Source organism: Theropithecus gelada, chromosome 2 (genome assembly GCF_003255815.1).
Source record: "Theropithecus gelada isolate Dixy chromosome 2, Tgel_1.0, whole genome shotgun sequence".
Classification (NCBI taxonomy): Eukaryota; Metazoa; Chordata; class Mammalia; order Primates; family Cercopithecidae; genus Theropithecus; species Theropithecus gelada.
Genome location: NC_037669.1, coordinates 77,605,282 through 77,631,689, shown reverse-complemented (window position 1 = coordinate 77,631,689; position 26,408 = coordinate 77,605,282). Strand labels below are relative to the sequence as shown.

Here is a 26,408-nt window from a genome sequence, read left to right as displayed (position 1 = left end):
AATACAAATAGGGTCTCACTCTATCACCCCAGGCTGGAGTCCAGTGGCAGGATCATGGCTCACTGCAACCTTGAACTCCTGGGCTCGAGCAATCCTCCCACCTCAACCTCCTGAGTAGCTTGGACTACATGCTGTGCCACCATGCCTGGCTACTTTTTTTTATTTTGTAGAGATGAAGTCTGGTTACGTTGCCCAGGCTGGTCTTGAACTCCTGGCCTCAAAGTGATCCTCTCGCCTTGGCCCCACAAAGTGTTGGGATTACAAGTGTGAACCACCACACCCAGCCCTTAGTTGGCACTTTAAAAGATCTCCACGTACTCTGAAAGGCATATACTATTTAGCATGAATTGAACAAACCACAATCATATTCACTAACAGCACAATTTTGGATAGCAAAAAGCTACTAAAAAACACACACATATCTGCATAATTCTCAGGTTATTGTTCACAACTATTATTTCTTTATTCACAATTTGCAGACCTTTAAATTGCCCATGCAAGGGTTCAAATTTTATTTTTTTAATTGGTAAAAAAATTCCCAAGAAAGCATTCCTAGACTAAGACTTGCAGGTATGAAGATGATTTTGAATCTATCTTTATTTCTGATAGTATTAAGAATATTTAATGCCCCCAAAGAAGTAGCATTCCTGTGTTTAACTTTTTTTCTTTCTTTTTTTTTTTTTTTTCCTGAGATGGAGTCTCGCTCTGTCACCCAGGCTGGAGTGCAGTGGAGTGATCTTGGCTCACCGCAACCTCCAACTCCTGGGTTCACTCCATTCTCCTGCCTCAGCCTCCCGAGTAGCTGGGACTACAGGTGCCTGCCACCACACCCGGCTAATTTTTTGTATTTTTAGTAGAGACGGGGTTTCACCGTATTAGCCAGGATGATCTCCATCTCCTGGCCTTGTGATCCGCCCACCTTGGCCTCCCAAAGTGCTAGGATTACAGGCATGAGTCACTGCACCCAGCCGTGTTTGACTTTTAAGAAATTAAACAGATTATAAAATGACTTAGTGACATTATCACAAGGTTTTACGACAATTCTCAGACACCGGATAGGTACATTTTGAAAACTTCAGTTTTGCAGGGGAGCAAACAAGTTCATAGCGATTTGAACCCTTGACTTCTGGCTAGTAAATGGAAGACGGGGCACTAAACCTAGGGCTCTTGAAGGAATAGTGAAGGATACCAATCGTTCTCTTCCATGTGTTACTAGTAGTAGTCTCTGTATTTAAATGCAAGTAAGTAAATGTTATTTCAAGACCACTGTTATTTTAAAATGTAAATTTTACTCATTTTAACCTTTTCCTCTTAATAGCTATTCTCCAGCACAACTGTCTTGATTGTATTGAACATTAAAAAAAAATAGAGTCTCTCATTAATAACTTTCCATCAAGGGACCCAGTTCTATCCTCATGAGTTAAAAGTCAGTAGGGCCATATTCAGAGACTGTTATAAACTGAAGAATAACAAACTAAAATTTAAATTTCTTGGTATTCACAAAGGAAGAGCTACTGGTTATTAACCTCCTCTCAATAGGGAAACTTCTCTTGTGGCTCAGATGTGGAAGGGGGGCAGAAAAGCCTATTTTGCATCAATTTATCAGTGAGAGCCTTATACAGTGTAACATTAGAGGAGGGTCTCAGTTCAGAAAACTGCCTTAAAATAGGCTGCAAGTCAACGCTTCCAAACTGAGGAAAGGCCTCATGAATATTTGTTCTGGAGTTCCTAAAATGTGCTTGTAACATCCCTCTACTTTACTCCATACTGTTTGCTGCATCCCAAAGATGTAAAAGACTAGCATGAACAAAATGATTTCCTTAAAAAAAAAAAAAGGAAGGAAACTAATAGGGCAAATCCAACACTAGGCTTTACTGGAGCTTTTCAAACCATCAAACCATAACCACCAAACTCTCCATATAGGAGTCTCTAGTTTTTCAGAAAGGGGAGTCTGAGACTGACCCTCTGGAGCCTCAAGTCAAGCCCTCTTCCCATCTGGGGAATGAAGATGGCACCAAGCCTGCCAAACATTTTCAAATAAGACCTAAAATTTGCCAAGCATTTGTGGAAATTGACAAACTTGCAACCCACAAGATTTCCCATAATTTATCCTGCAGGGTATATGTCCCATTTAAAAAAAAGCACACTGTGGTCAAATACTTTTAGGAAAATCTGGGTTAAACAGAGTTACACAAAATTCTAGGTCAGTGGAGTAGGTATTGTTTCCTAAACATACTTGGCCATAAAGGTTTTTTTAAAAGGTGCATCTAAAAGGCCTAGACCAGGGAATGGCAAACTACGAACCTGTTTTGTTAACAAAGTTTCATTGGAACACAGCTACCCTCATTCTTTTACATACTGTCTATGACTGTTTTCATGCTTTCACACTACAATGACAGAGTTGAGTTGTGACAGAGATTATGCGGCTCCAAAAGCCTAAGTATATATTATACGGCCTTTTGTAGAAAAAGTTTGCTGACCTCCCTGCCTAGACCCCTACCGAACACACTTTGGGAAACACTGATTCCTAGAGATAACACGATTAGAGTAAGACATACCACACAAATATCACAGCCAAGTTTATATTCCTTCTTCCTTATTTATCTTGTGCAATAAGAGATTTCATTTCATAAAACATTTTTTCAACCTCTTCCTGCACCCTGCCCACCTCCTCCATCCCCCACCCTCTTGCCATTTGGGCAAGGAAGCTATGAGCATCATAGTAGAAGAAATGTATGGTGTTTCTCTCTGTCTGTACTGACAATGAAACCCATATGACATCATTAATCCATTTCTGTATTACTCTCTAGCCATTTGTACCCAAACTCCGATGGTATCAAAAAAGGTTTCCTTACTTGACTGGTTCCCATGACTCCCGCTCAAAGCCCCTGTGAATGGATTGTGCAATTGAGGACTCCATCAGATCCACATATCTAACAACAAGTGGGGCAAACAGGTCTTGCAGGTGTTTGTGAAATTTTCCATTGCGCAAATTATCTAGGACAGATAAGCAAAAGCTTGTTAAGAACCCACAGCTACTTTTTCAATGTACAACACACACATACAGAAGATTGATTGTCTTCTACATTAAATATACTGCTTCTAAGGAAGCCAAAAAGAGAAGAGAAGGAAAAAAGTACATAAAAACATTGAAATGGAATTCAAAAACACTTTACCCCTTGGTATTGATCTTCTAAAAGCAAAAACGATCACGCTACTTTAAGAAACAACAAAAACAACAATTCGCACCATTTTTTTTTTCTGTTTTCCTTGCACCCACTTCCCTTCCTCCCATTAAGTTACTAGGAAGAAAGAACATTCTTTATACTCTGCCCTCCTTTATCACCCTCTCTGGGGAGGAAGGTCTATTTTATGGCTGTTGTTGCTATAACATAGTTCTGAAATGCTTGACATGTTATTCAGCTGGATTTTTTTTTTCATCTAGAAAGCATCTTTTGATAAAAATTGCAAAATATGAAGAGGTTAATTAATTTGAGAGCCAATAAAATATACAAAAAATGGATGCCTCTTCTCACGTTACTCTCAGGTTATTCTGTCTAGTTAAGAGAGAGCTTCCCTAGAGCAGGACACTTTTTGGAAGAAAGGGAATATCCTTCAGATGTATGTTTCTTTTTTGGGGTGGGGGGTTAACAATAATAAAACCATGAAGAGCTATGTCAAGCCTGTAGTCTGCTTGGGATAAAGACATCTTAGCAATTGGTTTATCTGCACACTACTTAGGAAAGTCAAACAGTCAAAGATAATACATACAGTCAGTACGGAGAAAATCATTCAGCAGCTGAAACAGTGGAAAACTGTCCCATGTATCTGGAGGTTGCACCTCTAAGGCTGCATCCATGTCTACTGCAAAGAGTGACAGGAACGTCTCTGCATGCTCCACCATTAAATCTGACCACCACGCAAAGGCCTTTGAAATTTGGCAGAAAAACAACAGACAAAGAGGTGATGAGCTTCTTTCTCGGATATAAGATGTGAACTCTAGCCCTCACTGTTCAAAATTAATGGTGCATCCAGCAGGGTTTGGTAATTTTATTGTAAAGAGAACAGAATTTTTGATACAATTTGGGCGCTAAGTGTCTAAGGCAGTGCTTTGTGTGATTCCAGGCCTGCCATAGAGAGCCTTTATTCTGACCTGTGGGTCAGAGGATGCTGCAGTAGAAATGACAGACGTGGAATATCTGTTCAATTTACAATAACTCAGTACGTTTTGAGTCATGCTCTTTGTCATTGCTGTTGGCTAGTTCTTGCTCTAAGGTATTAAAATCTGGGAGTTTCTTCACTGTGTTTATGGGTTTTCTGCTGGTCTAACTTGAAAATTTGCAATTATTGTTCACTTATATCTACATATCTGGGGCTTGTCTATGGTCTCATACAAAAACTCAAGAACTCACGTTTCCTATACATTGGAAATGTTACTCCTATTTCATACTAAGTCAAAGAAAACCATTGTTGCAATTGTCACAAAACTTTTGAGTTGAAATCTTTTTAAGCAAGGAGCCTTTGGTTTTGTATCCAGTCTGGAGGAAAGATCAGGCTTAGGCTAGAAAACACTGAGTAAGATCAGGACTTATTTTTCTGGGGGTTGGAGACATATGTACATTGAAAACCAAAAAATATCAGTGAAGTAACTCATTTTCATGCACATGGGCCCTTGGAAATCATTGTGCGGGGTCTCAGGGGGTGACATTCACATCAGACTGAGCCAGATGTGAATTCAATTCAAAGGCATGCATGCATGTTGACTAATCATTTCTGGCAGGGAGCATGCAGAATGAGTGGCAGTGTCAACAGGCCCTGTTTTGCCGATTTCAAAGAGAGCAGAAAAACAAAAACAAATTGCCAGCCCCTTCTGGTCCCCCACATCCCCATTCAATGCCGCAAAGTATTTACATTGGAAACACTTTCCGGAGCATTCACCAAAAAAAGATGGGAAGGCATTTGAAAATATGAAAGATGATTATGGAAATAATTCCATAAATGATAGGGTTTGTTCAATGACCAAGCTCTTTTGTGATCTATTAGTTATTAGAGGGATATTCTAACAGCCACTAGGAGGCAGAATAGGGGTCCACCTCTCTTCTTTCACCAGATTTCACTTTACTTACTTCTCCTTTATCAACATGTGGCTGGTTTGCAAATTAAATGAAAAAAATCAAGTCATGGACCATTCTGCAAGGTTGGCTTGGCTGGAAATAGACACCTGCTGTTTCCATTTTAATTTACAGTAAAACCTCACTGATTCAGAGTAACGTGAGAGGGGAGATGCTGGCCTGTCAGCAGAAAAAGCCTAACTTATTGGACTTTCTAAAAAGAGATATCCTTTTACTGTTTTTGAATGTAGCCTATAATTGGACACTAAAGTAAAAAGTATTCATTAAGTCTACATTAGTTATTAATGCATCATAAGTGTAAAAGTTTTTTATAGGTAAGTTGACTTATAAATTGAAGTCAAAGAAACAGTAGATTTAATTTCATAGATCCTAAGATGGAAAAAGGGTATTGGATTCCTCTAACTTGTAAGAAGAGTCATTAGAATTTCCTGAGAAAGTTGAGATCAAGTCAAATATATTACACAAGAAAAATTAAAAGAGTCACATCTGCAATTGAATTGTCACAGATTCCAATATTTGAGTCTGAACCGATGAGGTTTTATTGTAGTTTTACCACCTGCAGATGAGCGCCCTGGGGTTTAGGGCTTACTCCACTGACTACCTAGCTAAGTCCAGTAGATAAAGTAGCCCTCCATGCCACCCCCAGAACTTTCCCAGCCACCAGTCTTTTAGGCAGAGACCATCTAAATCCTGGAACTTGCTGGATGAAGTTCCATCTCCACCCCTATGTGGAAGGCTGATTCTCATCAATCCTGATTCCAGATATTTGAAAAATTCACATAGTTACACAAAATGTTGGCTAGTACTTATTCTTTAGTTATTCAATTAACTTTTACATCTTCAGGATGAGTCCAAGAAAAGTTACTGGGAAGATTGAGTTGCCTCCCCAGACATGATTTGCCCTAGAATGACAGGAAAAAACAAAACAAAACAAAAAAACGAAGCTCGAATGTTTGAAATTAAAAGTTTCTTAAGTTTCTTAACCCAATCTCATATCTGGCTCTCATCAGCAATTTTTGTTTGTTTGTTTGTTTGTTTTTGAGACGGAGTTTTGCTCTTGTTACCCAGGCTGGAGTGCAATGGTGCGATCTTGGCTCACTGCAACCGCTGCCTCAGCCTCCTGACTAGCTGGAATTACAGGCGCCTGCCACTATACCTGGCTTTTTTTTTTTTTTTTTTTTTTTGTATTTTTAGTAGAGATGGGTTTTCAACATGTTGGTTAGGTTGGTCTCAAACTCCTGGCCTCAGGTGGTCTGCCTGCCTCGGCCTCCCAAAGTGCTGGGATTATAGGCATGAGCCACCGTGCAGGACCTCTTACCAAATTTTTTACTTAAAAGTTGCAAACCAGAGGTCATAAGAAGTGCCACTTCTACGATCTATAGAGAACTTAGTCCCTCATTGTAATTTAATATATTATTGAGCAACTATCTACCATCCTTGCATTAATAATCATTTAGATATTAATAGCCCTGCAAAGAACGATGACTACTGTTGTATGAATCATTGCTATTGGAGTCTGGTAGAACAGTTTAGGTATCTAATGAACCAAGAGAATTTAAATTTGGGGACTGTAGAATAAGTGAGGACCAGAACTATTTTTGTACATTCAAGGAATTCTTTTCAAAACCTTGTAATCAAACCTGACTCTCCAAGAAGAATAAAATCATTCTAGCAAGGGCAGTAATAGCCAGAAAGCCAAAGTGTAATTCCAATTAAATGAACAGAATCTGTGTGACTGGGTTGGGAAAGGCCAGGCTTAAAAAATATTTATTTTATGCTTGCTTATACAGGTGAATGCTATTTTTGTACTTGAGCTAACTCACAATGTTCATGGGCATCTAAAGTCTTATAAACCTTTTCCAAAGACAATAAGGAGAATAAGGAGTTATACTTTGGCTACTAAATACTTACCCAGAGTTTTTCATTATTCAAAGACAAAGATGTGTGCTTTAGGGGTACAGTCTACATCAAACGCACTGTATATTTTGCACACAAACTAACATGTATATATGTACTCATCTAGATACCACAATACATATATACATATACATACATATACATAGAGAGAGATTGGGAAGGTGTAGCAACCATACATGAAGGCATAATTTGTGTGTGTATGTTTGTGAATAGATTAGACTCTGGAAACAGAGTTAAGCTGCAATTAAGAGATAAATGTGACCACTGCTACCATATACTGCATATGTGTACATACGATGTATTCTTAGCTAGAGAGATTTCTTTCCTTGGGACATTTAATTACTTTATCTTGGAATTTAAAATGTCTTTAAGGATTATTTTTTATTTATTTTTTTTTAGGTGGAGGAGGCAAGCCTACTAGTTACTTTGATTTGAGTGGTACCACCAAACAGCATGGCCACACAGCCAAGATCCAAGCTTAGGATTTAGTCTTTTTTTTCTTTTTCTTTTTCTTTTTTTTTTTTTAGTTTACTGAGCACCCAGAGAACATGGTAGTGAGTATTGATCGGTAGAAAACAATTGTCGTACTTTTTCTTCTGGGGAAGAAAAACCCCATGTTTAGTGTGCCAGAGGTAATGCTACATCTTCTACTGTACTCTAGCCAGTCTTGACCCTGGTTGTACACTGGAATCACCTGGGCAGCTTTTAAAAATTACCCATGCTCAGCACCTCCCTGGAAGATTCCAATAAATTGAGCTGGGGCAAGACCTGGGGATCTGAATTTTCAAGAGCTGTCCACGTGATTTCAATCTGTAAGTGAAAGTTGAGAACAGGTGGCAGTGCCTTTCTGGTCCACTGCACCTTGAAATGAATCTGCTCTCAACACATTCTGTTTATTCTGTTCATTTGGTACTTTCCACACAGGTTTTGTCACTTTGATAATTAGATATTCTTATATTTTGTTTCCTTAGCAATTTGTTCCTAGCAACACAAGAGCCAGCCTTTGTGGGGTGCTCACTTTGTGCCGGGCATAACACCAGTTGCTTTACTGAACGTAGCCTTCCACTCTAACAATGACCATCTATTGTTGTCTACACTTTACAGGATGAGAGAAGTTATCCTGGAAGAGAAGAGGCAAAGCTGGGATTCAAAGTCAAACTTCTCTGGCACAGAGCCTAAGCTCCTGGACACCCTGTGTTCTGTTGTTTGAAGGACAGGCTGTCCTATGCCTAGTTGTCTTTCAAAAAGCACCAAGGTAGTTGCCTCGCTGCTCAGCAGATAGAAGATGCTCAATAGGTAGCTTTTGATTGATGGAGAAGATTTTGTGATTGGGTAAAATTATTAATTTTGGAAAGAATTCTGTACATTTATCTAAAAGAAAATTTGGTCTCAGGCACTCCAAAGTATGCTGAAGTTTTCGTTACTAAGTTTTAAAGTTGGTAATGGGAATTGAGTTGATGTCTACCCTATTTATTTGCTTGGAATGGCTTTTGAATAGATAAGATTAAAACATTTTGTGATGATGGTTATTAGGGCAGTTTAGGATAAGGATTAACACAGTGAAAAAGGGCTTTTTGGAAAAGTGAAACGTGCCTTGTTTAGCATATAAGCCCTCTTTTGGTGTTTCTTTTGAGTAATTTAGAAAAATATACATCCTTTCTTAGCCCTTAGCAGCCTCCAAAAATAACGTGATTATAGATCAAGTATATCTGTCATTTTTCTTCTCCTCTGATTCACTTAAAAGCACAATTGTGACTGAGAAAACTGTCCTCTTTGTATTTATGTCTTCAAGAATGTGTGGGTTTTGTCCAGCATCATGGGAAGAGCCTCAACCACTCAGATCAGAGGAGGGCAGGCTGGAGCCCCTCCATGCCTCTGGAGATGACTTTGAAGACACCTGAGAAGAACACACTTACCATCACCGGAACCCTAGATGCCTGCAGTCTGAAAAGAACATCCTATAGGATAGCATAGGAAAAATATTCTAACCCACTTAATTGTTTACATGTTTGGAGGTTATCGATTTGCTTTTCCTTATCACTCATGGCTGTGCGTTGCGGATAGATGCTGTATGAATTAGTTCTACCTGCCTCAAGAGGTCTTACCCCCATTCTCTGAGGGTTTTCAGGGAAAAAATTCTTCAGCACTCTCTCTATATATAAATACTGTATATATGATTCACATAGAGACGGTTGTTGAGGAAGATTAGTATCACTCCGGCGAGCTACTGGTTACTCGGTTTGGTACCCATCTGCTGTAATAAAGGTAAGTACAGACAGACATAGGAAACTACACCAGGCTAAGGACAGAATCAAGGCAGGAAGGAGGCGTTGTATTGGGATGTAACTGCAGTCGTTGTTAAGTATATCAATTGCTTCATGCACGCACAGGAGAATCACCCACATTGACCCTGATGTAGAGGGTCACCCATTTCACAAGCAGTCCACTGGAAGTTGCTGTTACATTCCTTGGGTCAGTGTTAGAAAGCAGGAGCACCAGGAAAAGTCCCATTAGAAGACATGGTACTGGAAGGGCATGCACAAAGTATGACAGCAGGTGGCTGGTTCATTCGGTTTAGTCACATACCTCTTTCCCCTGCCACGATCAGCCAAGATTGAATAAAATAGTAGAAAAACAGGGAGGAAATTTAAATATGCAATCAGGCATTAGTCGGGATGGTTGGATTTATGGTGTATTATGTATTATTTAACTATACTGGCAATTTCCATTTAGTCATGGAATGGTCATTTTAGGTACTTGAGAAATTACTTTTAGGAAATGTCATTTTTCCCCTTTGTTGTAAATCTGAGTGTAGAGATGGGGGAGAATTATGCCATTTTCAAAAAGATTATTTTAAGAGAGATGATTTTAAATCTCAATTTTGAGATGAGCATTGATATAACCATTTAACCATCATGAAATTTTGGAATCTTTTCTTGAAAGTGTTAGGTTAAGTCCTTATAGGTTTGGGATTTAGTTAGCCTTGAAATCCCTTGGTTTATAATTATTATCAAAAGGATCATTTTGATAGTGGTTTGTTAAAAAAAAGTAAGCTATATTTATTTAGATGTATGTTGGAGAATCGACAAGTTGCACAACACAGAATAATTTGCTTCTATCACTGTGTTTAACAACCCAGGCAATCTAAGATTTAAAAAAAAAAAAAAAAAAAAGAAGACTCTAGTACAAGCAGAGTAAGTTACAGAAATAAATTGAGAAAGAAGGTCTCTTGTTCACACACCAAATAACTACTAATAAAAACAACAGTGGTGGCAACAAAAACAATCACAAAAAACCAAAAAATATTTTGTGTTCTGGACAATGATAACCAGATGCTGCTTGAATGATTAAAAAGCACTCACCTCATTTGTTTGTTGCTAGAAACATCTGAAAACTTAGGCTGAAACATACAACATGCAACCACTTTTTGGTTGTTCAAAATAACCTTCCAAAGACTTCTTGCAAAACTTCCACTTTCATTCCCTTTGCAATCCCAGTTAAAAGAAAATGGGTGTTAAGGCATCTTATTCACAATCTAGATGGGAAAATCAGCTCTGCAAGCTCAGCTAAGGTACAGTAAGATACACTTCCCACCAAGCCTGCTCACCTCTGCATGGTGCTCCTCATTTTGCTGAAGAACTTCAATGACTAGTTCAGCAAGACGTATTGTATCTTCAAGCTTTTTGGCAGGAGTGATTAATCGGCCTACATTTTCTGTAGTACAAGAGTTTGTGTTAAAATTCAGCGAAAGTGGCAGGCTAATTTTATGGCCATTAGAACTAGTGGATAAGAAATTGAGAGTAGTTATCAGTTTTTTTAAAAACAAAATTCATGCAAATGTTAAGTGCCATGTAATTAGTGAGCAAACCATAAAGCCATTTTATTATTATCACCATCATTATAATACATATTAGGAAAAAGCAGTGCTCCAGCTTCAAATTTGCATATGAAGCTATAGTAGGTCTATGACAGCACATTTCAAATTTAGTGACATTTTGTACACATGTTCTTTAAAGACAGCATAAAGGTACTATATCACTGTCTAGATTGTATTTACGCTACCTGAAGTGGGAAGGTTAACAGGAGTTTAATATTGATTGTTGTTACATTTGTTTTTTAGATTAGTTATTAAATGCTACAGTGTAATTTTTCATTGCAGGCCCGCGTATGTTGAACGTTCAGTTTGAAAATGCAGATTCAAATGTCTGCTTCAAGTTGTCCAGGGAGGAGACAGAAAAGAAAAATTGGATATGCCTGGGCCATTAGTCAGGAATAATAATTGTTAAAAGGGTGTTAGGAGTAGATTATTGAATGGGTTGTGGTAGTTTGTGCTACTGGTTGTTACAATTGAAATTTTATCAGTTAAATTGCAACAGTGTACTTAATTGTTTTCTTTGTTTTTAGTTTCTCTTAAACTGAAAGTGTTGCATTTTTACCCAGCTCAAGAAGAACCTGAACCCTGGCTTATTTTGCCCTCTTTTTAGAGCTGAGTTCATGAGTTTGACAATGTCATTATGTTCCAAAAAATTACAAACTGTTTTCCTTTGGGAAAAGAGTAATATTTAAAACATAAAGGAGGTTTTCTTTTTCTTTCTTGTGATGGAGTCTCATTCATTCTGCCTCCCAGGCTGGAGGGCAGTGGTGTGATCTCAGCTCACTGCAAATTCCGCCTCCCGGGTTCAAGTGATCCTCCTGCCTCAGCCTCCCAAGTAGCTGGGATTACAGGCACCTGCCACCATGCCTGGCTAATTTTTGTATTTTCAGTAGAGACAGAGTTTCACCTTGTTGACCAGGCTGGTATCAAACTCCTTACCTCAGGAGATTCGCCCATCTCAGCCTTCCAAAGTGCTGGGATTACAGGCATGAACCACCGTGCCTGGCCAAAACATAAAGGTTTTCTTGGCCAATGAAACTGTTTGGATTCAACCAGTTTGAATTCCAGGGGAACTTGTATTTCATGTTTAGCCCCCTTCAAACCTTAAAGCCTCAGAGTCAGAGCACATGGGATATAGTGAAATAAACATCATTTAGTAGAATTCCCCAAGTAGGTACATATATTTGCAAAAGAACTGGCAAAACTTATTTTCATCTTTTCATCTGAAGCAGGTATATTTTGGCTTCAGGATGTTTCTTGCTAGAAACAATTACCTATTACTAAATAGGAAGGTTTCTGGCAGGCAGCAGGGGTTGGGAGGAAGTAGGCAGACTTAAACAAAATCATAAGAGATTGCTAATTTACAAAAACAAAAGTTTCTTAATATTCTTTTATGCATTTCTTAGGTAGGTAATGAACATATCAGGTCATTAGTAATTTAGGATTTAATAATGAAAAATAAATTCAGTGAGACACTAAGCAAAAAGGGTGTTCTAGCAAATGGGATGTAAGAGTGATTAGTGGGACAGGGTAAGATTAGCCAGGTGCTGAAAGTCTCAGTCTAACAAGGCCTGATGGCTAGTGTGAAAATGGGCTTCCTGGATTCAAGTCAATGGAAAGCTCCATTATCTCTGCCACACCCAGATGGAATTGTGGCTGGATATGGTTAGAGCCTGAAGGTGGGGCTATGGGAAACATACACATGTGGATTAGGCAGAGAATAACCAACACTCAGAATAAGGAGATGTGGGAGCTTAGGTGCTGACATCCTATTGCCTGGTCTAGAGCAACACGTGTTTAGAGAAAGAGTGTATGACATGATTGACTTCTGTGCTTTTGGGGGCATCTGACCTGTTAGTAATTTGATAAATAGACTATCATAATTTCATTCGTAGACTTTCAGGCATTTCTAGAAACATACTGTGTATATATTTTTGGGTAATATGTGTAGAGTGAGGTATTTGCATTTTGATAGTAAATATGCACAGGCTACTATTTTTTATTAGTTGATATTCACATTTACACATCAATTTGCAAATTCCTCATCCTATGCTTATTACCCATTCGACACATACACCCACATACACACATCACACACTTACATACATTTTCTAGTAACAGACAAGCCTGCACATTAATACAAATCTGCAGGAAATCCCACCTGGGGCACATCTTTGAAATCTCTTGCTTTAAAAATAGAGAGCTTTGTCCTTTTGGGTGAATCACTCACCAAATCTAGGGGAATTCTGGCTGTTTATGACATATGATACATAAATAATTCCTACCAATATTTTTATGCACTTAAAAAAAAGTCAATAATTTTTATGTTTGGAGAAATCCAAGATGTTGCAGTTAGGACCACCTGAAGATTTGTTTTAATAGGCAGTACTCTTAGATTGACTACAATAGATATCAATAGATACACATAAATTGTGCATGTGCATGCAGCCATTCTATGAGTGTTTGCACATGTACACAGATATGTGTATGCCTGATGTATATATACAGACAGTATGTTTAATAAAACCCTTTGCAATTTTACTTGAACATAAAACCATTAAAGTGAGCAGGTTAAGGATTCTTTAATCTACAACACTTGATCTGCCAATTAACCCATGTAGCCAGTCTTTCATTTACTATTAATTAGCCTTGATTCCATCATCTGTAGATCGAGCCACATTAGTGAGACACTGCACTATTTTCCTGTTTGTTTGCATAGCTGCTGTACTACTAGCTAAATGGCAAAATGGAACTACTAAGATGTTGTCTTTAAAGAAAACATTGTGCAAAATCCTTTAGCACTTCTTCCCTCTCCCCAACAGAAGTCAAGGAGAAATTTGTGCTTAGAAATGACTTTTTTTTTTTTTTTTGGCCACTTCTGCTGTCTTCAAATGAATTACAATATTCCTATCCCCCAAGCTTGCACTAGCTGGAGCACTGATAAAATGGAACTAAAAATATAGTATACTTAAGAACCATTTCATACAAGAGAATTAAGCTCATAACACATAAAAAATTGTCATGCAAAATGTTATGCAACAACAATGTTATTTTGTGCTGACATTGAGATTTGAAAATGTTGCATATGTCAGACATAGCTAGACAAAAAAAAAAATGTGGACATTTGGAAATAAATGCTCTCTTTTGAGTATCTCAAAACCTATAAAATTATACTTGAGAGCCCGAGTCTCAGCTTAGTGTTCCAAACTGAAACAAAATTTCAAGAAGAAAGGTGAACAGAAAAGCAAACTAAACTAGAAAGCTGCCAAGTAGAGGAATGATGAAAGTTTACAGTACTTGATTTTGGCCTAGGCATGCCTTTGAGCCTCTGATATAACATGCTGGTCTGCGTTTGGGTGGGTGGAGGAGGAGGCCCAGGAGGTGGCAGGGGAGCTGCTTGGGTAGGTGAAGAGAGACAGTAAAAAAGTAAAGACAAAGTGACTTTAACACAGGGTGACAAGTAAGATGACAAACTCTGAAAAGAACAACCAAATAAGCAAAAATGATAAAACACAAATGGAGAGCTGCTGCTTTCTTGGCGATACTTCAACACTACAGAGATGTGACATTGTTCGACAAGGACTCTTACCAGTGTCACCAGCAACCCCCACCCACCACCACCACCGAGACACTCAGAGGCTGAATGCAAATACCAGATGCTTTATCCAGATGGATACACATGAATGATGGCAGCAGCAGCACTGACCAAAAAAAGATACACTTCGTACAATGAAGAACACCTATACGTTAATAGCTGCTTCTTCCTTACAGATGACCAGAAATAGGACTTGATATATTAATAGTTGGAAGATCTGGCTTGTCATCCCCCATATGTTACTTACTTTCTACATAACCTTGCATCTGCTACTTGAACCTCTCTGTGCTTTAGTTTCCTCATCTATAAATTGAGAGTATCTTTTCTGTATATCTTACAGGGTTGCTGATAAGAGCAAATAAAGCAATCTATGGGACAGATCTCTGTAAAGCTTGAGATGCCTACACATGTTTATTGTTACCTCCACATTGTGAGAAGGCTGCAATTAATTGCTTTGCAAAAGCAGATGAAGGGCCGTTATTAGTTCAAGTGAGCTAGGAAATATTCTTGCTCCCTTTGTGGAATTTCAACATGTCAAAATCTGTCATTTTGGGGGAAAATGTGTGGTATCTGATTGTTTCCAGCTCATTTAATTATTTTCAATTTGGAATTCTCGTGGCTTTTATATTGTGGGTTGAATCATATATAAAAACTTGCCAGCTTATCAAATATGTTACTTGCTATTCCAAATGTTAGAATACTGTAATCAGCACTTGACCCATCTGTCATGTGGTTTACAATATCAGCACAGCAAACATCTTATAACAATAGCCTCTCCTTCAATACAGGCACAGAGCACTATCAGCTTCTGCAATTCTCTCTCTTTAATGAGTGTCTCATTAACCTTGGACCTGCTCCTTTCTAATAGTTCTGGTTTATAAAGCAATCTGTATGGTGAGAGGGACATACTCCATTGCCAAGTTTGCTTTTTGGTTTGCTTGAATTTTCAACTGGGAAAATGAATTTTACTGCAGGCATATAGGAAATGGAATTCTAGTGACATTAATAAAAAAAGATGGAGAAATATGGATAAAATATAATATTCTAGTAAAAATCATCATTAAAAACAAGAGTTGGTGAGATCCTTTTCTTGCTGGACCATTTTAATGTTTAGAATACAGGACAAAAAAATTACCAGTTTCCTCTTATTCAAATTGTTTGGGAAAAAATGTGTGCAAATAGAATTTGGAAGACTCAGTTTTAAATGATAATCATTTAAAAGGAAGCAACTACTAATCCTTTTATCATAAAAAATAGTACTCCGTATTTTATATTTTGTTAAAATCTGGTTTTCCACTGACAGCACAGCCTAAAGTTAAGAGCATTTCTGGTAATTCATCCTCATGGCTCTTTCAATGAATGCATGTTACCTGCATGTGCAATTCTCATGGAAATTCCTGACTCACTCTCACCCAGTTAAGTGAACCTGGGTAGAGAAAGACTTGATCTGGTGGTGAATAAAACAATAAAGCGCCCCTGGGATGATCCATCACCCATGAGGCAGCAGATACATATTTCAGCTAAATGGGTCTTGATGAGAAATTCATAAAGGGATTTCCTCCTGCCAACTGTCTGTCCAGAATTCTGACAGTGAGGTTTGCCACCATAGAAAAACAAGCTCCCTATTTTTTTTTTCCTCACAGAGCAAAACAAAAACATCATACCTTGGTTTCCAACTTCATTTACCCAATTACCATTGCTCATGTTTACACAATTAAATCTGCTTGGCTTCCAGAGAGAGAGTTAAATGTGACTGCAGAAAAACAAAAAGAGAATTCCGCTGCATGCTCATCTAAGCCAAGGAAGAGATGCATCCGGGAGCGAGAGACACTCCAATTAGCCCTTAAATAACCTGACCATCTCTGGCTCCAGCTAGTGAATTGCCAGTCTCTGAAATATCATATGAGAGATGAATATGATTGATGGAAACTCACATGTTACCAAGTTCCAGCCTATTGATGTCTTGCTGAAGATGTTAGTGTTTGTATTATGCAATTACAGAAAATAACTAGCCTGTAGCAATTTGCTATGATTTGGGGGTGGGGGTAGATAAAAGCTCAAGTAGGAACAGAAAGCTAAGCAGATAGCCACATTATACTATCCTGAATACCCAGCTTCCCTAAAATGATGGCTACATAGGCTTAAAACATGCAAGGTTGAAATCTAATACAATTTCTTTAGTGGGATGGTCTATTATGTATACTTGATCCCCTTGATTCTCCAATATCCACTCCCTTTCAAAAGATTCCAGCTCTAGGTCAGTCTAAAGTATGTGTTAATAAAGGCTATTGGATGGATCATGGATTTTTCCTATGTTTTCATTGGAGGCATCATTGTCTCTTCCCTGTAAGGACTTAGGTGGTATAGCTTGTCTAGTCTACCTTCAAAATGTGTCTTGATTTTATCTCACACCATACTAGATCACGTGCGCATCCACACTCTTGCCGAGGGGGTGAGCATGTGACTCAGGTCTCATCATTTCCACCTCAACTGTTGCTAAAGCCTCCAAGGCAGCCTTCAGTCCCTTTTCTCTTCTGCAGTTCATTCTCTGCCATGCAGCAGTCAGAGTGATCTCTGTTAAGCACACATCTGAACTTGTCATGCTCCTGCTTAAAAACCTTTGAGAGCTTCCCTTCATGATAAGGGTTATGCCTTCATATGCCATAAAAAGAGAGTGCCATCATAGCAAAGGTTCAGCTCCTCTGTTGACTCTTCTACCTGAGCACTTCTGGCCTTTGATAACAGGAAATTATATATATTTGTCTATCTCCCCCTCTGCCAGGGAATTCTGTATTTCTAGGGCCTACAGCAGTGCTGGGGCCAGGGTAGGTCATCAAGTATCAGTGGAAGGGAATCCTCAGTGGATCCTGTCCAATGCAATGCTTTCATGAAAAATAAAATACTCTGTGTTTTCAGTATACATACAAACTACACAGGACCTCTTATCTCTTATCCAAAGTTCCTGGTTACTTAACAAATGTACTAAGCTGAATTCTGAATAGTAAACATCATATCTTAAGCTTCCAAGCCAGAGAATAACGTCAGGTGTCTAAATTCAATTAAATACTATTTAAGACAGCTGGGCACGGTGGCTTATGCCTGCAATCCCAGCACTTTGGGAGGCTGAGGCGGGAGGATCATGAGGTCAGGAATTCGAGACCAGCCTGGCCAACATGGTGAAATCCCGTCTCTACTAAAAATACAAAAATTAGCTGGTTGTGGTGGTGTTCACCTGTATTCCCAGCTAGCTACTCAGGAGGCTGAGGAAGGAGGATTACTTGAACCCAGGAGGTGGAGGTTGCAGTGAGCCGAGATTACACCACTGCACTCCAGCCTGGGTGACAGAGCAAGACTCCGTCTCAAAAAACAAAAACAAAAACTATTTAAGATAATTAAAAATAATTTTATTTAAGTTAATACAAATTAATTTAAATTAAAGAAAGAAATAACACTCTTGTGATGGTTTTTCTCCTCTAATTTGGTATCATATGCCAACTCAGGCTTCGTTCCTAGGGCTCAGCTGTTGCATATAAGAAAAGTGAGCTTAATTCTGCATGGACATTGTGTTGGAAATCTGTCCTTTTATGTGCAAGAACCTTGCTCAGGGGAGTTACCTTCTCTACTCCATGTTATTTTGGTGGGACTTCCAAGGAAAGTATCCTTCAGGGACAGTCACATGAGCTACATCTGGCCAACCATAGTACCTCATACCATCATGAGTACTATTATTGGCTCTGGGGTTAGCATGTGACCCCACCTGGGCCATTGTGGCCCTTCTCTGGAATTGTATACAGTTGCTTGGAGAGGAATGCTCTTTTTCTTCTGGGGTCATTAGCTAGGATAAAAGGCTGGTGCTATCTGTGGGCATGTTGCTTCGCAAACTTCAACCATTAGCTCCAGTCACATTAAAGAAGCCTGTTAGTAGTTGGAGATATGAAAACACATGAACATTTTTCATTTCTGAGGCTAACTCCTCCATGGATTTCCTAGCTACATGAGCCAAAAAATTCTCTTTTTTTGCTTAGGCTATTTGAGTTCTTTTTTTCCCTGATTCAGTAGTACTACTAAGTACCCACTTAGTTCCCAAATAAACTTTTATGTACATTGCCACAAGCAGTCTTGGGCAGGAGCTTGGAGCATCTGGAGGGATGATGAATAGAGGCAAACACTGAAACAAGGCTAGGGAACACCCCAGTCAGTACTTCTTGGGGGTCCAGCCTTTGACCTACATCATGCCCTTCTCTGGCACTATCCCCTGCTCTGCAATCAAAGACTCTGGCCTGGGTAAAATCACCTTGTACTGCATTCCTGTGACACCTTGCTTCTTCCCTTTACTATCATCATCAGATTGTGATTGCTTGTTTCATGCCTGTGTTTTCTACCTTTTTTTTTTGGTAAGCTCAACAAGGGTAGGGAGCATAACTGCTTTTGCTCATCACACACTTCCCTGGTATCTGGTATAGCTCCTGGAACCTAGTGGGTATTTAACAAATATATATGGAGACTGCAATGTTGTGTTTGAAATTCATAATAGAAAGACAATTTAAATACCTCTTATATTCCCCTTGACCCTCAAAGTGCCATCCCTGGATCAGCAGCTTCAGCATCACCTGGAAGCTTGTTAGGAATGCATATTCCCAGGCTCCACCCCAGACCTGCTGAATCAGAACCTACATTTCAACAAGATCCCCAGGGATTCAGATGGACATTAAAGTTTAAGAAGCACTGTTTTATGATTCATTTCTGAAATGAAATGATATCTTTATATTATACATTTCAACTTGGAAGAACATCCTTTTAAATACTTTCAAACAAATTTTATATATATATATATACACACACACACACATATATACATGTATATATAAAATGAGCACTTACTATGTGCCAGGCATTTGTGTTAAGAGATTTATTTGGAATATGTATTTTAATCTTTGCAATAATCCTCTGGGGAGGAACCATTATTAGCACCTTTTACAGAAAATAAAAGTGAGGTTACAGAGGTTAGAAAACCCAGTGGAGGCAGGAGAAAGATTTGAATTTGGGGTATAACAAATCATTGAGTGCTTAGGCTGGTTTTGAGGTAGTGTTTTCTTGGAGTTGCACATATATAATTCTAACATGTGGATGCTGGATGTCATCGAGTGTCCTACTGGACGCTCAGACCAGTTAATGGATTGTGGATGGGGCCATTATGTCTTGACTGAAAGGTAAGGAGGCCTTGTGGGGTGGTGACGGCTCTTGAATAGCATACAGGACAAGAGACTAGAGAGTCACTGACTACTCATTTTATTTTGAACCTGGCTTCTTTTCTCCGGGCCTTGATTTTTCCACCTGTCAATGATCAAGAAACCTCTTTGTGTCATACAATTTCATTGCTAACAAGTCACAAGCATTTTATAGTGTAGAAGTTGAAAATGTGGACTTTGGAATTAAACAGGGTCGTGTTCAAATTCTGACTCTACAACTAACCAGCTCTTTAACCTTGGGGAAGTGACTTAACATCTTTCTACTTCAGGATTTCTATGCATGAATGCATAAGTTCTTATTTCATTGAAGTAAGAGGCACATTTTAACATTTCTGAAATCCGGATGCATCTTATGTTTGATAGCATGTCATAATATAGTATATGAATGGCGCATCTTATAATTGATGGACCTTTAGATTCAATGAAATATGGTAATAAAACACTTATCTCACAGAGTCATGGTGAGAATTAAATGAGATATGCATAACTACTTAGCACATATTCAGTTCTCAACAAACAACGTTTATCATCATCTGCAACATCACATCTTTTTTTCTGATAGAAGAGAGAGACACTGATTTCATATTTGTGGGTTCACGACATATTTTAACACATCCTTTTTTTTTTCCCCCAAAATCTTTCTTGGTGACAGTGTTTAAAACACGTTTCTCTTTGTCCCCATCGCTTATTGTAAAGTATAGATGAGGTGCTAGTCCACAGAATAATCTGGTCTTGGAAACCCTGATTCATGCACCACTGAAACAAAAAGGGTGGAAAGGCTGGGTGTGGTGGCTCATGCCTGTAATCCCAGCACTTTAGGAGGCCAAGGTGGGTGGATCACTTGAGGCCAGGAGTTCAAGACCAACCTGGCCAACATGGTAAAACCCCGTCTCTACTAAAAATATACAAAATTAGTGGGGCGTGGTGGTGTGTGCCTGTAGTCCCAGCTACTTTGGATGCCAAGATAAAAGTATTATTTGAACCCAGGAGGCAGATGTTGCGGTGGGCCAGGATCCTATCACTGCACTCCAGAGCAAGACACTGCCTCAAAAAATTAAAAAATAAAATAAAATAAAATAAAAGAGAAACACTTAGTCCCTCATGTATAAGACATGAAGCATGAGATGGTCCTCGTCTCAGAATGGCCATCTTGTGGGGATGAGATTCACTATTATTGAATTCACTATTATTATTGGTCCCTTTTGGAAGACTGTGGGGTGGTGGCTTGGCTCTATGTTTTAGTGGGTTTTACCAGCTTGGTTCTCTTTCTCTCTTTCAACAAGCCTTAGATCTGTAGGAAATTTGCCTGGAGACAGAGAAAGATACAAAACCTCAACATCACAGAATCTTTCTGGAAGTCCTTTCGATAGATTTGACCTGATCTAGAAGGTTTCTGTCAATTGGAGAGAAAAAAAGTCCACAGTTCTTTGACAGCCTTGGGGAAATCTCAACTGCGCTTGGGAAGACTTTACAATGTAAAGATTTTGTCAATGATTCAGTTCCAGAAAGGACTGCTCTGTTAACTTGTAGTCTTCCTATGTGAAAAGTGGTAGGTATTATACTTTCGACCTTATCCATTGAATGAATGGATATTGTCTAAGTGCTCACCACATCAGCTAAAAAGTCTACATGGTAGAAAGAGACAAAAATGCATGGTATTTAAATTCAGACAGACTGAGTTCAAATCCTGCTTCAGAAAGTTACTTATCCTGTCTGAATCACAGCTCCTTCATCTGCAAAGGGTGCAAAAATAAAGCCTTCCTTATGAGTCTAAGGTTAAGATTGAATCAGAAGCCCTTAGCACAGGGCCTAGGCCCATGGATTCATAGGAGGCTGCTCTCTTCTCTCTCTCTCTCCTCACCTACCCATCATTCATCCATCCACCCACCCACCCATCTACCCGCTCTCCTCTCCTTTCCTCTCCTTTCCTCCTACCTATTTCTCTATCTATCTATCTATCTATCTACCTACCTACCTACCTACCATCTATCTACCTACCTATTTATTCTGTCTATATCTATCTGCTGTCTATCTACAAATCATCATCTGTCTGATTTTGCAAATCCTTGGCATATTTGAAGGAAAAAGTTGTTTTATTTCAAATTCCAGTGGAATCGTTATGATGCTCAGAAAATTATGCAAGTATTTAGCCAAGAACTGAAGCAAAACAGCAATAGTAGTGTAGACTTTCTCAGAGCTTTCTGGTTCAGAATGTGTGACGGTTTAAATGGAAATGTATTTAAAATAATAGAATTCATTTGCAGGAGTCACAGCTTTTCTTTCATAGACTAGCAGGCTTTTGCATCTTTTTTTGGAGGTACTGTAATTAAATTGAACATTTAATTTCTAATAATGCCACCAGACATAAAGCATAAGTCCACCAAAATGCCATCTGCATAGCCCTGTAGATTCTTAAAGCATAGTCTGACTAAGGGACTCAGCAGCTGTCCATATTTCAGTCCCCAGTATTCTATCCACCTCCCCACAATTTGCACGTGTAACTCCGGTGGTGCCCTACCACCTCCATACAGTTGGTTATGCAGACCTATCCATGAATTTGTGCTCTATTCTCATTAAGAAAATTGAAAGGGGAGGGAAGGGGTATGAAAGAAAAAATTTAAAGGCCAGGGAAGAAGTAATTATGATTATGATTGCAATTGAGACCTGATATACTTAGAAAAAACTTCACTATACCAAGCTTCAAACCCATCTCTGCTTTAACCTTAACTTTTAAGTCCAATTCTACCCTATTCCCTCTCTTCAGTCCTTTCTCTTAATTCCTGCTAGTGTGATTTTTCTGCAGTGTAAACCACCAACCTATCCCTTTGCATAAACAGCCTTCAGTGACTCTTCATCACCTTTGCAGTTGAGACCTGTGGAATCTTTCCTCTGAAAAAATCCATATGCATGCAAAAGTTGGCATGATTTTCAAGTTAAGAAATTTTGAACCACGAGATACAGTCTGAACTCAGCATTATTATGGCATAGAAAGACCTTTGAAGTCCTGTCCCTGCCTACCTTGGCATCATCAGCACCCACCCACTACTATCATCATTTCACTCTGTTTTGCAGCTATGTTGAATGAATTACAGAGTAGTTAAAAGGGTGGCTTCTGCCTGGGCTCAGATTCCAGCTACTCCACTTATACTTCTGGATGTGTGTTTTTTAAGTTCTGTGCCTCCGTTTGCTCATCTGTACAATGGGAGTAATAATAGTTCCCTCTTATAAGGGCTTTTGAGGAGAAATAAGTTAATAATATGCTTAGAATCATACCTGGAACACGATATGCATTAAATAAGCATTCATTATTTTTTATTAGCTATCTGGTTTTACATATTTGCACATATTACTATCTTGATGTAGGATGACTTTCCATTCCCAATCCTAGCTCCCCTTCGTTTATTCTATTTCATCTCTCAAGATGCAGTTCAATCCTTACCATCTCTTGAAGACTTCCATGGTTTTCTGACAATGCCCCATCCCTCTTACACATAACTCTACCAATAGGCTTTGCAATACACTTATTTACATATATACACCCATTTGCACACATACTCCATGAGGCTAACAGCTATTTCCCTCTTGTTTACATAGTCTCTGGCTTTTAACACTGTACCTGCTACAGGGTAGGCTCCCACTAACCATTTGTCTAATAAATGAATGAATGAGTGAATAAATGATTGAATAAATATCTTCCTACCAGAGAGAAAGGTTCATGTGTCTTGAACATAGGTTTATGAGTCTTCAAATACTTATCGGTATCCCTATGCTTGGAATGTACTCAGGAATGCTTTCCGAATTGTTTTGAAATGTGCTCAACTGTTAATTTGGATTAACTGATAGTTATTTTTGACAACCCTTTAGACTATAAAAATGATGATCTGCATTCTAATTTATTAAAGTTTTAAGTCAGACCTAGTCTCAAAATAGGATCAGAAGTTTTGGGACCAAACAAGAAGAAAATTTCCAAAGCCAGAACTTTCCAAGAGCTTTCCTCTAATAAAACTTCCAGCAACAGCCCCCGTTTGGTCATCCTGTCCATGCTTCCTGCTTTATCACGCGATACATACAAGAACAACATGGACACAACTTCTCTCTGTCTTGGCTGATAAACATTCATCAAAGAACACGAACTTCTCAATAGGGCAGAAAACAGAAAAAAGAAATGAAAAACAAAGAGGAAGATTCATTTGGTTAAATAACTTTTTAAAAAATGCACATGAGGCCAAATCACTGGAATCCTATAACCAAGGATGAAATGAAGCTCTGCAGCAAACCAGAATTCTATTCCTTTAAAGCTTATGCCTTTTCAGAAATTCTGCTCTATAAAGGTCAACATCAAATGGGCATGAGATGTATTTAGACAGCACAAATTAACTCCTTAAGTATTATTGCAACTCCACATGGCTCTCTGGGAGTACACACCTTAAGGAGCTATTGAAAAACAAAAACAAAAACTGAATATAACTCAACAGTCCTGATAATTTATAATGCATATACAATTGGTTCACCTGCATCCTTTTGATTCTCTATTTGAAAGAGAGAGCACAACAAGGAGAGAAGAGAGAGAAACAAGAACACATATGCAGAATTAATGAGCAAGTGGACCAAAATGCCCCCCACTTATGTGTGATACATGATATTGGAAAGAAAAAGTTGCCCTTGGGTTCCCACTGCCCCAAAGTTTGGGGGCCAGCAAAAAAAGTCTCCTTCACAGAGGTGGAAAATGCTGCACAAATAGAAAATTAGTAAAATTAAGTTTAATGTGAAATCAAGCTATGAAACATACATGAACTCTCCAAGTGACAATTAAGTCATATGTTCTAGGCAAAGTTTAGAGGACAAGGACAAGTCAAAATCTCCAGAGGGAACAAGGAAAAGCTTCCCAGCTTGATAGAGAACAGACAGGAGGCATATAAGATCTAATTTTTACAAAGAATGGACCACCTGGTGTGATCTCATACCCATAATAATTTGGCATCTTAAACATGGAAAAGAAGGCATGATTTTGCCCCAAATGTCCTTTATCTGACACCTAACGCATTGCTCCCCAGCCTAGCTGCTACCTTTTGATTGTGTACCAGTGACAAGCACTTTACAAATTAGGGTTACACACAAGCAAAGTAAAAATGCATTCAGGTCACAGACAGAGAATAACTGAAAAACTTACAGACAAATCTGAGTTTATCACAAACAAATGGCTTAATTGTCTAACCTGTTTTAGGCTGCTAAAAAGTGACTGGACTTCTCACACTGGGTTTCACAGACAGAACCAACAGACAAGCCAATGCTAAAAAACTTGAAGCAAGGAGAGTGAGTTGGTTTGGATCTGGATTTTCTTGAAATAATGAAAACAGAAAGAGTGAAGACAGCATGGTGAGGAGGTGGTAGGTACTCACGAATGGTTAAATCCATCACTTGGGAGGCCAAGCAGAAGACAGGATGCTCATACATTTCTCTCTTTTTCCCTATAAAAGAGGATTTGGGCATGCAAGAGGCTTAGGTCAGAGGTAAAGAGGTTAAAGGTCATAGGTTAGAGGAAAACGTTACATTAGCTCAAAGGAAAATAGCCACAGAGTATTTTGGGATAAACACAGGATAAAAGAAAAAGGAGCTTCAAAATTGGAGATCTACTGGATTAACCATTCAGCATGCCGTGAGTCACGAGAGAGATTGTGACCATGATTTTACACGTCTCTTTAGAGCTGTTTGCAAGAATACAATGACCAAAACATCATGAGTAAAGGGAAACAAAATTTCATTGATTTAAGGCTCCAAGATACTAAGGATTTCAGACTTTAGTATCTAAGGCTCTTGAGGTATTTCTTCATAAACATAGTCTCCAGCAATATTACTACAACTTCTTTCCAGAATTCTCAGATAACTAAGCTGTTAATTCTCACAGAGGGGCTCAAATGTAAAAAGTGAAAGATTTCTTCTCTGCGGGTAGGATCAGAGCCTTGTAAAAGAAAGTTGTCTGTTAGTAATATCTTTCAGGCTGCAATGTCTCAGCCTGTGGTGGACTATGTTCATGAAAGAAAACCTGATACATGCAGCCAGAGGATGTTGGGTTGTCTGAATTAACAATCCCAGCATGCTTTGAAATTGGTGTCTCAGACACTTTTGCAGAGGTCACATTAAAGTGGCTGAGCCAATCACGGACAAGGAAGGAGAGAAGCGGAAGAGAGCAGGTAGTGTGCAATGAGGTACTTCTCTGAAAAGAGAGTTGAAAAAAAAGAATTGGTTTCTTCAAAGAATCCCCAGACCTAAAAGTCACAGTGCAAAAGATAATTAACACAACCAAGAAGAATTGAGGCACAAAAGGAAATTACAGACCAGCTGATCTACTTTGGAAATGAATGCATTTTTACTTACAGATCTTAAAGTTTGTTTTTGGATAGATTTATCTGAAAGAAGAGAGCAGATCTTACCAAAAGACTAGTAATAGCTAGACCAAGACCTATGAGGCAGCAGCCATGGCAACAGAACGTTTCTTGATCCCATCCCATCTCTGGCCTTGCCTAGAATTGTTAGGTACCTGGCTGACTTTACCAAATACAACCAATCATTACATCCTGGGACAGTAAATGCTGGAACAATTATTTGCTAATATAGCCCTTTAACAACCTCTTTTTCCTCTA

The 26,408-nt window shown here is 38.7% G+C and overlaps 1 protein-coding gene across 16 annotated transcripts in view; it reads right to left on the bottom strand.

Annotated features, from left to right (window-relative positions):
- Positions 1–26,408, bottom strand: part of CADPS (calcium dependent secretion activator) — a 489,640-nt gene that overhangs the window by 93,672 nt on the left and 369,560 nt on the right. For 4 of the 16 annotated variants that reach the window (XM_025376726.1, XM_025376720.1, XM_025376725.1 and 1 more), the window contains 3 exons: positions 10,657–10,763; positions 3,772–3,928; positions 2,856–2,997 (listed from right to left, as the gene is read on the bottom strand). In XM_025376726.1, coding sequence (XP_025232511.1) covers positions 2,856–2,997; positions 3,772–3,928; positions 10,657–10,763 — 406 coding nt within the window. Of the gene's footprint in view, positions 1–2,855; positions 2,998–3,771; positions 3,929–5,126; positions 5,148–9,635; positions 9,645–10,656; positions 10,764–15,653; positions 15,663–24,278; positions 24,297–25,166; positions 25,236–26,408 lie in introns of all 16 variants that reach the window. The other 12 variants (XM_025376718.1, XM_025376717.1, XM_025376722.1 and 9 more) reach the window with 7 other exon arrangements.